Source organism: Lagopus leucura, unplaced genomic scaffold (assembly GCF_019238085.1).
Source record: "Lagopus leucura isolate 7727_CA_CO unplaced genomic scaffold, USGS_WTPT01 Super-Scaffold_100001, whole genome shotgun sequence".
In the NCBI taxonomy this organism is placed as follows: domain Eukaryota; kingdom Metazoa; phylum Chordata; class Aves; order Galliformes; family Phasianidae; genus Lagopus; species Lagopus leucura.
This window is the reverse complement of record NW_024962262.1, coordinates 48162394-48176777: the sequence shown is the minus strand read 5'-3', so window position 1 is coordinate 48176777 and position 14384 is coordinate 48162394. Positions and strand designations below refer to the sequence as shown.

Sequence of the window (14384 nt, the reverse complement as noted above, 5' to 3'; positions counted from 1 at the left end):
GGAGTAGAACTTGCTGATGATACAAAGCTGGGAGGATTGGCTGACGCACCTGAAGGCTGTGCTGCCATTCAATGAGACCTGGACAGGCTGCAGAGTTGGGCAGAGAGGAATCTGATGAGGTTTGGCAAAGTCAAGTGCAGAGCCTTGCACCTGGGGAGGAATAGCTGCATGTAGCAGTACAGGTTAGGCACTGACCTGCTGGAAAGGAGCTCCCTAGAGAAGGACCTGGGTGTCCTGGTGGGCAGTAGGTTGGCCATGAGCCAGCAATGTGTCCTTGTGGCCAAGGTCAGTGATATCCTGGGTGCATTACAAAGAACGTGGTCAACAGGTTGGGGGAAGCAATCCTTCTCCTTTGCTCTCCCCTAGTGAGGCCACATCTGAAGTACTGTGTCCTGTTCTGGGCTCCTCAGTTCAAGAAAGACAGGGAACTTCTAGAGAATCCAGTGGAAGGCTGCAAAGAAGATGAGGGGCCTGGAGCATGTCCTTTGTGAGGAAAGGCTGAGAGACCTGGGGCTGTTCAGCCTGGAGAAGAGAAGACTGAGAGGGGATCTTATCAACTCTCACAGATACCTAATGGGCAGGTGTCGAGAGGATGGCATTGGGTTCTTTCCAGTGATGCTGGACAACAGGACAGGAGGCAATGAGCACAAACTGGACTATAAAAGTTCCATGTGAACGTGAGGAAAAAATTCTTTTCTGTAAGGGTGACAGAGCACTGGAACAGTCTGCCCAGAGAGGAGTCTCCTTTTTTGGAGATATTCAAGACCCACTTCTGCCTTTCCTGTGTGATTTGCTGTAGGGAACCTACTGTAGCAGTGGTTGGACTTGAACTTCAGAAGTCCCTTCCAATGTCAATGATGCTGTGAGTCTGGGAGCTTCTTACCATGCTTTTTGTATTCACAACCTCAGTTACATCCTACTTTTGTTGTTAAGAATTTAATCTTGATGTGTTTATTTCTAAATGAATTTTCATTTTCCCCTGTGATGTTGTACAGAAACAGTACTGATAGGGATTTGTTTATTAGAGATGAAGTTAAGAAAAAGGTGGAAGGTAAGCAAATCATGAAACATCTGCATGATCATATAAAACAACAGAATTTCACAGTATTTAGTAATGAGCAGTAAAGTCTTAAATACTTGAGAATGGATGTGTAGTTGCATTTGGGCTTTGAAATGGGAGACTGAAGCCCCTAGTTTTGGGGATCCTGCTAAAACTTGCTACTTGCTCAAAAGGTCAGCAAATCAAGTAAAACTTGCCCATTTTCATTCACACTCTTTAAAACGTAAACCTTAAGAGGAAGTTCCGTTATCTATCCAGATCTGCACATGCACACTGATCTTTGTCTTTATAAACAGCTAGAGCTCTTTGCAGACACTTGCAAGAACAGTAGCTTCTGAATTAAAATTCTATGTCAGAATGTCTTCTGCCGGATCTCAGCTCTTAGTCTTCTTGTTTTGTGTTCTTAAAGCTTAGTTCTTAGCAGAGTACTGCAGAGGCTACATTAGAGCTGTGTTGAACAGCTGCTTTGAGTTATATTTGTGTTTTAGGACAGCATGTTAAAGTCTTTTACAGTGGGGATCGTGAGGTGCTGGCACAGGCTGCCCACAGAGGTGGTGGATGGTGTCCCTGGAGACATCCAAGGTCAAGCTAGATGGGACTCTGAGCAGGTTGATCTACCTGTAGGTGTCCCTGTTCATTGCAGGGGAGTTGGACTAGATGGCCTTTAAAGGTCTCTTCCACCACTAAGGATTCTATGATTTTAGAGAAAATTTTCTAACAGTGAGCATTAAGCTGTTCAGCAGTTCTGAATGTAGACTAAAGGTGGTGTGAATATTGGCATGAGGCTTTCTGAGGCAAAAATAGAATGCCCCAATAAGCATGAGGCTGACCCCTAGAAAATTTATGTACAGAGCTACTTGTTTATGCTTGCGTTTGCATTCACGTTAAAAACAATCTGCAGTGTTTTTCTAATTGTTACTGAAAACATCTGAAAGAAGCAAAATGTGAAGATGCTGCCCTTCGATGCGTATCTGCTATTTACCAAAATACTGGAGTCAAATGTGTGTTTTGGTACAAACTTTCCCTGAGGCACAAATTATCAAATTAAACAGGACAGCCATCGTTGTTTTTCTACCAAAATGAATTCTGATGTGAGCTGGTACAAATCCCGGTTTTTGATTTCACTTACTCAACACAGTTTAGCTTTGAGCATACAAAATCCATTCTGGAAGCAAGAGGGCAGGCACTGTGTGGTGTGTTAAGGAAGGTACTTAGTCTGAGTCATAGTATCTCAGGAAGACTTTCTGATAAAGCATGTCTACCAAAAGGCACAATCAGAGTACTTGGGAATGCATTTATCTTGTACAACGCAGCAAGAGGCAGTGGTGAGATGATGTTGACTCCACGTGTGCACGCAGCTTCTCTGTATTAATACTTTTCTCAATAACTGTTATTTTCCCCAGGTTTCTGCTTTATAGTCTTCTATTTTGCAAGCCCAGGACCTCTGGCTTTGTTTTGAAGGTTCTTAAGCCTCTGCATTTTGAGTTCATTCTCTGCTCCATTTGTTAGCCTGTAGAAAACGTAAGAAAAACATGACTGATTGACTAGCACTATTTATTGGTATGTGGATTGCTTCAAGAAAGGTGATTAAACAATCCCTGGAGTGTTCAGTGCATGATTTTCGTACGTTGAGATGCAGTAACACTTAAGTATGTCAAGCTAAATAATTTTAGTCAGCTTAGCCATGGCTCTTAATATACAGTGTACTTTGAAAAAGTAAAATATGTTGAGGAAAGTTGCTATATTTGGGTGTGAGATTTCTAGAGAGAGATATGCACACATCATTGCCAAACTAACCGTAGTATAGTGATTTTTCTCATCTGCTCTAGTCTTATTCTTAGCCTTTGCTTTGTGTTTGAACTGGGAAGGATGCTAAGTCTTTCAGTTCTTCCTCTGTTAGAATGATAAAGCTTGTTCCAATTTCTGAAGTCCATGTGTAAATGTACTGTTATGTGGTGGCACAGTCAATTTGAATTATAAGGTGATCAAAAGAAACACCAGGAATGCAGCAGAGAAGCACTCTGTGCAACCAGGTACCCACGTCTGCAGAGAGGCAATGGAATTAGGCCTTAGGAGCACAGCAGGCAAACTGCAGAGGTTTTATCATGTGGGTTAGCCTCTCAAATGAAGTGAACGAGCCTGTCACAGAGCACTGCTGATGGGAATCTGAAATGTTCTTATCTCCTCAGGGAAAGGGAAGGCACTTCAGCGAAAGGTGAAGCCACAAAAGAAACGGGAAGAAAAGGACAGAAGAGGAAAAGGGAAGCAACAGGAAGATGAACTGAAGGATTCCTTGGCAGATGATGACAGTTCTTCAACCACAACTGAAACCTCTAACCCAGATACAGAACCACTTCTCAAAGAGGTACAGCATTGCTAATAAAAGGAGGCTCTGTGGTGGATCGCGTGTTAGAGGAGCATGACACTTAGGAATGGGGTCTCTTTTTCCCCTACTTTCATATCCTGCAGTAGCTAGCAGTGGAACAAGGTTAATTATAAAAATCCCCTTTCCTTGCTTTCACTACTGTGTTTCCTCTTTTACAAAAGAGCAGTGTCAGCATGCTTGAATCATGTCCTCTCAGGACTGAAAGTGTTTCAGTGACTGTGGTTGGAACGAGCTATCAGTTGTCAGCAGAACTGTAGTAGTAGTCTCTGTGTGTGCTCCTAGCCTGTTCTGTCTGCTGAAGAAAACACATACATATTTGATCAATACAGAAGTCCTATTATAATGTCTTTTATAGGAACCTGAAAAACAAAAGGGAAAAGTTACACAGGAAAAACCGGAAAATGAAATGGTGCAAATAAAACAGAAAAGTAAAAAACTGCTAACAAGTATCAAGAAAGAAATCCCTGTAGATGTGAAAAGCAGGTAAGCATGACAAAGCAGGAAGATGGATCAATAACCATCCGTTTATTCTACTGTTTATGGCTGCCAGACTGGATAATGACAGCAGCACATATAGCTCCAGGCAGCTTCTGCTTCCTTTGTGGTATCAGGAACATCTGAGCTTGTAAATGATTATTTGATGCACGGTCAATTAATAATATGAGAACTAAATCCAGGGAAGAAAATGGGGTTAAGCAATGGCAAGTTCTTTTGTAATAACAGATACAAAATAGAGTAAACATTTCTACAGGAGTTACTGTGCAGTGGCAGCACTGTAACATGAGTACCTTTAGTTGTGGTAAAGTTACAGCTATCAGTGTCTTGGATATGTTGTTAAAGGAGATGTTTGCTGCCAATGCCATTCCCTTCCTGACAGATTGCAGATGGTGGAGAAGGGAAAAATAAAGAACCTCAGCCTTTCTATAGACAGTCTATTTTGAGATCTGATTCTGCAGTTCTAAAACAAAATGAGTATTGGATAGCCATAAAATAAATTTGCTAGTCTGAGGCGTGATATGTTGGATTGTCTTTTGGCCTGTTGCTGTAGTTAATAGTAGACTGAGATTTAGACTGAGTAGTTGGTATGTATATGCATTCATTTTCTTCAAAATATTTCTTAAAATATTGCCAGACAATGTCCCCTTCTATTTTTTCTTCTTACTATTATACATTTTCCTCCATCTTCTAAATCACGTGGTGATGATATGTGACAGTATTCAGAGGCCCAAACTGAGTTGGAATTCTTCTCCAGGACATGAATACAACAGTTTTCCTTAGAAAATGTACGGCATCTGGGACAAAATCAAACAGCTGGGGAAAAGGAACAATATATAGCCAAATAAATTTGATGGGTTGGAATAGTTCTGTGATCAGTCATCTTGTGCATTCATGGCAGTTGCGTATCAGGAGCATGCGATTGGCAGCAGAGAGGAAAAACTGCAATTGCCATCTCCTGGTTATCACTGTGTTATTGAGCAGGCTTTCTAGTCCTGGAAAGCGAGTGAGCTGGAATGCCCTTGTGGGAAGGAGATGAGCTAAAGTTAGGACGGGTGAAAGGGTAGAGTTGTATGTAGGAGAAATAGAAGAGATGACAGAAAAACTGTGCTTATGAATCACTTTGAAAGTGAGCATAATAGGAGGAATCCACAGGAGAGCAGTCCTTTGTAGAGCCTGTATGGTAAATGTATATTGTATGTCCTGCAGCACTTCTGAAAGCAAAAAAAAAAAAAAAGGATTCTCTTGTTTTCATTTAGTTCCTTGGAATTACCTTATACTCCCCCACTGGAAAACAAGCAGCGCAAAACCTTTCCATCCAAGGTATCCACACAGCACCTCTTGACGAATGTGTCCAAATCAAGAAACCTTCCAAAAACAAGAGGTATTGTGAGGCTATTTTCACGTATCACAAATATCTTGGGACTTTCAATCTGCTTGCTTTTGAAAGCTTAATCTGAAGCTTAATGTTAAGAAAGCTACGTGCTTTATTATCCACTGATTATTTTTTTTCTTTTTTCTTTTTTGTTAATAGGTCCAAACAAGTTAATAGAGAGCAGGCCATCAGTATTATCAAAGTTTCTCCCCAGTAGTTCTGGACAGGAGCTAGGAAACACCAGCAGCTCGGAAGGCGAAAAGGATTCTCCTCCACCAGAGTGGGACTCTGTGCCACTTCACAAAGCTGGCAGCTGTGAGTAATCGCTGGAGGATGACAGAATTAGTCTCCTGCAATGCATATCTGTAGGCAGGCTTGATCTGTTTTTAGCCTAGCTTTTATTCCCTGCATATCTATGCTCCCATTTTCTGCAGTAAGCCTAATATTGATAGCATCCGGTACAATTTGGAAGATTTGAACACCACATGGGCAGAATGTCGCTCATTCCACAGTTTTTCAGAAACTGCTGAGGAATTGAGAATTACTGCTTGAAAACAAAATATATTTTCTACAGCAAATTGAGTTTTTCTTCCTCATTTTTCTGCAACCAAAGTTGAAATTAAGTGATCCCTTCTCGAGAGGAAACACTGAAAGCTTCTTATTGCAATGGTTAGGGTGGTGCACTATTACAAGTTTTTTGGTTGTATTTTAAGGCTTTGGTGAGAAACAAGTCATTTTCCTCTTGTTTGCGTGTGATCATAAAGTCAGCCCTCCCTGCAGCTCTTGCTTAGGCTAGAAGTTCCATTCTTTTTCTTCCATAGAAACCAGTTCACGCTTTCATCAAAATAGTCTCACAGTAGTCAGTAAACCTGAATAGTAGTAGGAGAAAATAAGGAAGGAGTAGATCTACTACTATAGGAGCTGCTACTTCAATGACTGGGAACAGTCTTTGAAATAATTCTTGAAATTGAATTTATAGCTGAGTTTGAGTAGCCATCATCTTAATGTAATACTACATGAGAGTCTTTTGTGCTTCTTTATATAGCTACAGACAACCTTTATAAACTCTCTCTGCAAACCATGAATGCAGATGCTTTCCTGAAACAGCGACAGCCCTCACCTACACCTGCCTCTCCATCTCCTCCTCCTCCTCCTCCTGCATCCTTAGCTTTTGGGCCACGAGGAGGCACCTACAGCAGCATTGTGAACAGCAGCTGCAGCAAGTGAGTTTGGATCTGCTCCTCCTATTAATTTTACAAGCAGAGAATGCTTGAGGAACCACTGTGCTTGATATTGGTGTATCTCTCTTCTTGTACCCATTTCCTCTTCCTCTGGAAACTGCTTTTTTGCAGATATTACTGTGCACGTTGTAGAGTGCTATTTATGTTTTAGGGGAGTTTGTTACAACTTGCTAGATTACAGAAATGTGCACCAACATAAACTGTTGAACTACTGCTGGTGTTTTTATGAATACGGGATTGAATTATTGCTTGTTTATCAAAGTACTGAAGTCTAAAACCACAAACTTTTTTTCCCCACTTTTTTCCTCCCCTTTAAGTGAAACAAAAAGCAAGCAGCCCAGTGGTACCAAACACAAGCTGGCAAAGGCAGCTTCTCTTCCAGGAAGGAACGGAAACCCCACTTTTGCTGCTGTTGCTGCAGGTTATGACAAGAGCCCAGGTACTGTACCAGCCTGGCATAATAAATACCTCTGCATATTTCCAGAATATTCACTCTGTTTGGTTAGTTGGTTTACTTCTGTGTCTCATTTTAGATTTATTGTTGCAGGTGGCAGTGGCTTACCAAAGGTTCCCCCAACAAAGACAGAAGTTTCCAACAATATCAGCGTTTCCCACACAGTTGTTGACAGTGATGGCTCTGACAGGTAAGTGTTTATACCTCTTGGAAATACCTGAGCTCTTAGAGAAGAGCCTGTAAAGAAATAGTGGCATTTTGAAGGCAGTGAATGGAGTTCATTCTGGTTCTGTTTATGAGTTCTGAATGTTTATTTTTTGTGAATCTCTCAAAAGGGGAGAGAGACATTCTGGATATGATGGGGACTTCCACTCTCATTCCCAGTAACTTGACAATTTTGTGTCCCCTGGGCATCCAAAGAAGGACACCTCAGCTTGGCTCTCTGATTATTTAGGAATGGGTACCAAGGTGACTCAAAATAATTCACAGGCAGGATTTTGCACTGTACAGTAATATCTGTTACTCTCTTTTAACTCTGAAACTAGGACAATAACAGGACTTTGTGTTCTGAGTAGAAGCAGAGTATAGCCATGCTTAGTTGTATTCCTCATTGCAATGGGGATTTCTGATCTTTTCCAATCACGCTGCCTTAGATTTAGATGTTAGATTTTTGGCTGTGTGTGTCTCTCAAGAGTGCTGTCTGGTAGCTTTTCTAAACTAGGAATGAGACTTGAAATCGAGTTTCAATGTACAGAGGAATTGCTTTTCTGTGCAAGATTTGTGGGTCAGTTCTTGGTTTGTTTATGTAAATATTTATCACCAGTTCCAGTTAACCCATCTGTATTTTCAAGAAACTTATCCACAAGTAGAATGTGAGCATTCGTATCCCTTTTCAGCAGTTCTAAGCTTGCTCTCCTTGTCAAAAAGTTGTGCTGCATTCTGGAGCCTGCAATTCTTCTGAAAAACAGAGCTGCTCTTTGTTGGAGCTCAGCATACAGACCAAGAGCACTGTGTCTAGTGCAGTGTTCTATGTATAAGATAATGGTGTTTCCCTGTAATCATTTTTTAAAACAAAAATAAGCTTATTTACCAAGTCTTGGGCACCATTTTTGTACATATGGATAATGCGTGTGCATGTGTGCATGCACATTTGTACATATTTCTGTTTGGACCAGCACAATGTTACTGTTGGTGAGACTCTGTTAATGCATATTTCTTTCCCATTACTCCTTACTATTCAGTTCGGGTTTGTGGAGTCCTATCAGCAACCCCAGCAGTCCTGACTTCACACCTCTCAATTCATTCTCTGCATTTGGACATTCTTTTAACTTAACTGGAGGTGAGTGTATTTTTTCAAATATTTTCAGTATTTAAATACAGGTAAAGAAATGGTATATTTCCATTCCACTGTTCTAAGTACAGGCTCTGCTCCCACACCCATCCCCCAAAGTGATTACTGTATAGGAAAGCATTTTATCATTTGGTGGTGTACTCTGTGTTTCAGCCCAGAGAGTTGGTGGAAAGTCTTAGATGTTGTTTTGCTGGAAACAACTGGTTTAGAAGTTTCTTGGTTTCAGAAGAATGTCTTTATATTTCTTTTCTCACTGTCTGTTCTCACTATTTTCCTCCCCTTCATCGTTCCCCTGAAGCTTCACAGTAGGTCTCAGAAGTGTGCTATGAAACCTGTGGTTTCCTGAACACCTCACGCTTGCATAAACCCATTGCTATGTATGTGATGCAACGGCCCATCCTTCATGTTGCTTTCCTCTCGTGTTTTCCTCTAGCGTTTGTGTAGCTGTATAATGAACTGATGCATGTTAACCATCCATTAATTGCTATATTTAGATAGGTAAGCTTTCTGTAAGTGCCTATTGAGATGAGGCCTCGATGCAGGCAGGTTATATTGTGGGGCACAACTGCTCTACATACTTGAGGTAGATTTGCATACTATGTTTGGGGGTGCATGGTATTTTTTTAAGGTGTGTGCAAAAGATCAGTAAGCAAAACAAGCTTCATACGGCATCTGCATGTCATTGGATTGGGTCTCTACTGAAAAATGTCTGGGGTCTGCTTTCAATTCATCTGCAACACTTGGCTCCAGTGACTCTGAGGGATGGCAGTAAGGTGCTTGGGATCAATTCTGTGTGCAGGCACCATTTGAACCATGAGCACTGGTGCTGTCTTTCCTTCTCTTAGTTGAGACAGGGCCAGCCTGCCTCAGCTGGGCACAGTTGGTGCCACATCCCATGTCAGGAGTCACCTGGGAAGGGAGTGCTGCACTTCTGAGAGTCTGTTTCAGCGCAGTCAGCTCCTCCAGCCACATTGAACTTGCTGAACTAGCAGGATTTGCAGTATTGCTGTGTTTCTACCAGATTCTCTGTTTGCCTTTGAGTAAACAGTTCCTAAGATACTTCATTCAGTATCAACCTGTGGAATTTTTTTTTGTATGTATAGAACTTTTCTCCTCACTGTAATCATGATTCTAAATTTGTAGCAACTGCCCCATACAGGGCAGGTGAGCTGAGATCTGTTTGCGTGTGACCTTTTCTATCTGTTCTCCTGCAGCAGGACCTAACAGAAGGACATGGGAAGGGACAGTGAACTGTTAGTCTGCTGATGTTCGTGAACAAGGAGAAACAGTAATGTGCTCAAATTGATATCATTTTATTTTTCAGAGGTTTTTAGCAAGCTTGGTTTAGCTCGACCTGCGTATGGGCAGGATGTTCAGAGAAACTGGAGCGAGTTCAATCATGTTCCATCATCCATTTGGGATCCTTCAGCTACAGATTCCATACCCTCCTGGCCTACAAGCTCAAGTTCACCAACTCATACAACTGCAGTGAGTATTTGGTGCAAATACGGTGTTTTGTTACTGTTACCAACCTGCTCTGTATCTGCTGTGTCATTTTATTTAGAGATTTTTTAAATTTAGATGAAAGGTCAGCTGAGTGCTAATAGTTCCATGAATTGAAGTTGCAATGGCTTTTGGACAATGAGCCGTTAGTCTGCTTGCTTGCAGATGATGAAATTTGTGATGAGAGCATTTACAGCCATGTCTTCCATTTCCACATGCTTCAGACATTCTGCTCCTGTGCTGCTGCTGCTGTCACTTCTAGTTTGATGGACAATTGCAAAATAACCAATGGGATAACTTTCCTATTTTGATTCTTCTTGCTGAATCCAGTGTGGCACCTCTTTGTAAATTAACGTAAGGTTGAAAACCAAAAAGCTCAAGTGTATTCTTTTGAGCTTAGAAATAACACTAGATGACTGAGCTTAAATAGAAGCATTTAAACTGACTGCTAATTTTGTTGGAGATCTTGATGAAAAGGGAGAAAACAAAAAACAACAATACACCAAACATGTAGACTGTAGCATTGCTCTCTCATCCTTATACATTTGCATCAGAAGAAAACTTACAGCGTAGTAATTGTTTTCACTGCAAGGGGAAATCATTCTTCATCTTTTCTTCTGGAAGTGTTTCTGTAGTAAGAGGTGCTGTTTGCATTGCCCACTTGTTTGCTGACCCTTCTCTTGCCCTGTGTTTAAAGCTGCAGTTGTAACATTACTGTGTGAATCTATGTACATAGTGCACATCACTAGATATAAAAAGGAGAGACTGTTCCTTTTACTTGCATAAAGGGCTGATTCCACACATGAGAGAAGGAAGGGCTGAGGACAACCAGAACAGTCTCTAGCTCACAGCCTGTGTCCTAGCCACTAACAAAAGCTACCTGCAGTTGTGCTTCAGGAAGCACTGAGGCAGAAGCCAAGCAAATGATACAGAAGAATTTTTAGTCTCTGCTTTTAAATGATTTTGAGGGGGGAAAGAAAAAGGGCATTTTAGAAGTGAATTGAGAAGATCACAAAAAGCAGCCAACAGATAGAAATGTTCAAGGCCTTTTTAATGACAGTGTTTTCTCAATGCTTGTGGTGAGCCAGAATAGGAAACCTTTGCTATTCCTGCAAGTGAAGCTAAATACAAGACAAGAAGACAGGTACCAGACCAGAGCCTGTGCATTTCCTCTTTCTGGCACAAGAGCCAAATCTCTTCCTGCAAACAGTGTTGTATATTGGCTCCTAGGTTACCTTCTTTTCTAGGAAGGATTCTGGGGAAGTTGACTTTGATTATCATCCTCAGTCCTCTTGCTTTCCCATTTTATGCACAACTCTTTGCCTTCTGTACTAAATAGCATTTGACTTCTGCATCTCATCTCCCTTCAAAGCTTGCAGCATTGGTGCTAGTCCCCCTCAGGTTCTTTCTCACAACAGCCTCTCCATTTTCTTACATGTCGTTCTGTCTTTGGGCCACTTTGGGCTTTTCTCCACAAGCACTGAAAAAGAGTAGCTATCTGTCATATACTGCTCTGCCAGTCCTTTCCTTGTTGTTGCTTCTACTTCATGAGCAACTGCCAGTCTCTCCTAAGTGCTTTTTGGGATACACTGGAATAGTTCCTGGCTCTTTCACCCATAGCAAGAAATAGAGTGGATTTAGTGTGTTAGAGATGCTGTCTGAGCAGCAGGATCAGTGTTTCTTGCTGTAGGCTTAGCAGTCTAATGCTTATATAGCTTAAATGTAACCATTTAGTTATGTAACAGTTGGAAACTGTGACCCTGGTTTAACTCAACATCCCAATGACACTGGACAGTCAGAATGATGCTGGTTAACCCCTTAGTATGCTCAAAATTCCTATCCACCTCTTTGCATCAAGTTCTTTGAGGGGTCTTTGCTGATGTAGTATTGTTCAGCCAGTTTCAGATAAGGTTGAATGTATCTTTTCTGTTCCAAGGGAGAAAAAAAATAAAAGCCTGAAATGAAGACATCTTTAGAGTTCACCCTATTTGCTTTATAAAGAGATTTTTATTTTAATCATCAGGTGCACAGCATACAGGTAGTGGTTATCCTTTAGTGTTCGTTGTGTGAGGAATGAGATCTTGGCAAGGGATGTCCCATCTTCCCCCAGTAAATCCAAACATAAGGAAGTTTGTACTTTATAGCACATACGCAGCAAGTCTCCTGCCACCGGGGTGTTTCAAGTTTACTGTATATTTCCAAACTGGATTTACAGTGTATATGCACTATTAAATCTATTGGCTAGGGTCTTAAGCCTACATGTGGCAGGTTCTGTGTTCATATGAGCATGGGATTTATACTATCCTGTCTCATCTCCATCCCTGGCTGCTTCTGAGTATCCCCTTCCACAACCACCTTCCACTGGTTAGATTCTTCTCTTTGTTGCTTGCTACCATTTGGACTTTGGTAAAACAGTTTACCCAAACTGGGCCTTGTTCATATCGGCATGTGACCTTCTGGGCTTGCTGTGCCTGTCCATTCACCCCAAACTCATTTGTGATGTCATGGTGCAGATGCTGCTGCTCTGCAACACCATTTGTCAGAGAGGCCATTTGTAGAGCCAGGGCAAAGTCACTGGTATTGCCATATGGCCCTTATACCATTCCTTCTCTCTTTGGCTGGACAGCTTAAGGATAGGAGGAAAATGTGTATACTGGGAATATGGGGAGATACTGTGGGCTTGAACATATCATCCAAACTGTGATTCTTTTTTTGAACAGATAAGTGTGGGTACAAGGAGATAGGTTTGCAAGGATCAAAAAAGGATCAAAGATCACTGCTACTTTCCATCACAACTTGAATTTTGTCTTTATCTATCTTGCTCAAGCTGGTTTAATGTGGCTGATGCTTTTTGACCCTTGAATACCGCTGCTGTTTAAATTAGTAATAGCATGGGGATGTATAAGCCCAAATGAAAACAGCTTAAAAGCCTGTAATGTAATTGCACTCTGCAGCCCATTCAGTTTCCAGACACATTTGGTGATCGTTAGCGTGATTCCTCTGGGCAAGGTCTAGTAAAGGTAGTTCAAAACTGTGTCACAGTGGAGGTGGAAGGGCCTCTACAGCAGATCTGGTTTTTTCTAGATACTTTACTTTCAAAGGGACTGTAATAATATCAGTAGTAAAGAAAAAGCTGACGGCAGAGGGTGCCTGGCAGCTACTCATGCAGCTCTGTCTTCACCACAGTCTATCCTTGGCAACCCGAGCGGCCTGTGGTCCACCACTCCATTCAGCAGTTCCATCTGGTCAAGTAATCTCAACAGTGGCCTTCCCTTCACCACTCCAACAAATGCCTTGTCAGGTATTGATCTTATGGGGAACGAAAACTCCTCGCCACCACCTCCTCCATCTGCTGCTGCCACTGTTGCCAATCCGGCTGAAGATATGGGACAGACCTACAATCCTTGGAGAATTTGGAGCCCAACGATTGGAAGAAGAAGTTCAGATCCATGGTCTAATTCACACTATCCTCACGAAAACTGAAACCCAAAGCTAAGCGAAAGAAAAGAACTTGAATCCAGGTCATGATATGATTCTGAATGCAAATTTTTTGAAACATCGTTTTCAGGCGCCTGTTGGTCATGGCTATTTTTTCCCTCCTCTCTCTCCCTCCCCCCGAGTCACACTTTCACCACTTGCTCCTCTTTAAAGTCTATCCTGCAATATGGTAGTGTGAGATTACAGATAAGCTTGGGAAAGTCTGGGTGTGGCCGTAAATCCAACCTACAGCCAAAGCTTGCAAATCTGGACAATTTCACTGCTTCCTATTTCACCATCTGCCATTTCTATGTAGGAAGCAGTTTGAACTACAAAATGGTCCTGGCATGCAATACTTTTATGGAAGCACCGGTTTTGATTTTTAAATTTTTTCCAGTATTACCCTCCAACTTATAATTTAAATAAGAAAAAAGGCACTTTGTGCTAAAATGCAGAGTATTTTTTTAAAAATAAGGCTGTCTTTGTTAACACAGGTTCTAAGAATGTAAAAAAAATGAAAAAAAAAAAAAAAAAAAAATTGAAAAAAGGAAAAAAGAAAAAAAGAAAAATTCCACAACAGAACCAACACAGAACCTTAACAGCAAAATGGCTGAATGTAAGAGCATTCTGTTAAGACTGTAACACACTTTCTGTGCTCTTTGTACATTTGTAAACCTGAATGCATTTTTAAGTTGAAACGAAATGCACACAGCCAAGACTTGTGGAAAAAACAAGATACCTTGTGCATTTCTTATGGCTACAACTTTGGGTTGTACTTTAAAATAAATACTGCTTTTTTCAAGATCTGCCTACTGCAATTTTCTTCTCCGTGTGTTATCTGAACTTGTGCATGCACAGATCCGCCTGGTGGTGGTAACCTTCAGGCCAAAATCTACTGTGCATGGAGCCTATATGAACAGAAACTTCCCTGCCAATTAAAACTGGCATCCTCAACTGTATGAGTTTGTAGAGCATCTGATATGTTGTTTTCAGGGTCACACAGAGCATTGATGCCGTCCATGTGGAGACTTTCTGGATAGCA

The 14384-nt window shown here is 41.3% G+C and overlaps 1 protein-coding gene across 1 annotated transcript in view; it reads left to right on the top strand.

Annotated features, from left to right (window-relative positions):
• The window catches only part of TMEM131 (transmembrane protein 131), a 92918-nt gene extending 78774 nt beyond the window's left edge, over window positions 1-14144 (top strand). The window contains exons 32-41 of the mRNA XM_042866787.1: window positions 3250-3425; window positions 3802-3929; window positions 5201-5325; window positions 5476-5631; window positions 6362-6539; window positions 6875-6996; window positions 7105-7201; window positions 8253-8350; window positions 9687-9850; window positions 13052-14144. Of these exons, the coding sequence (XP_042722721.1) occupies window positions 3250-3425; window positions 3802-3929; window positions 5201-5325; window positions 5476-5631; window positions 6362-6539; window positions 6875-6996; window positions 7105-7201; window positions 8253-8350; window positions 9687-9850; window positions 13052-13348 (1541 nt within the window). The 3' untranslated portion in view covers window positions 13349-14144. The remainder of the gene's footprint in view (window positions 1-3249; window positions 3426-3801; window positions 3930-5200; window positions 5326-5475; window positions 5632-6361; window positions 6540-6874; window positions 6997-7104; window positions 7202-8252; window positions 8351-9686; window positions 9851-13051) is intronic.
• Window positions 14145-14384: the final 240 nt, after the last annotated feature.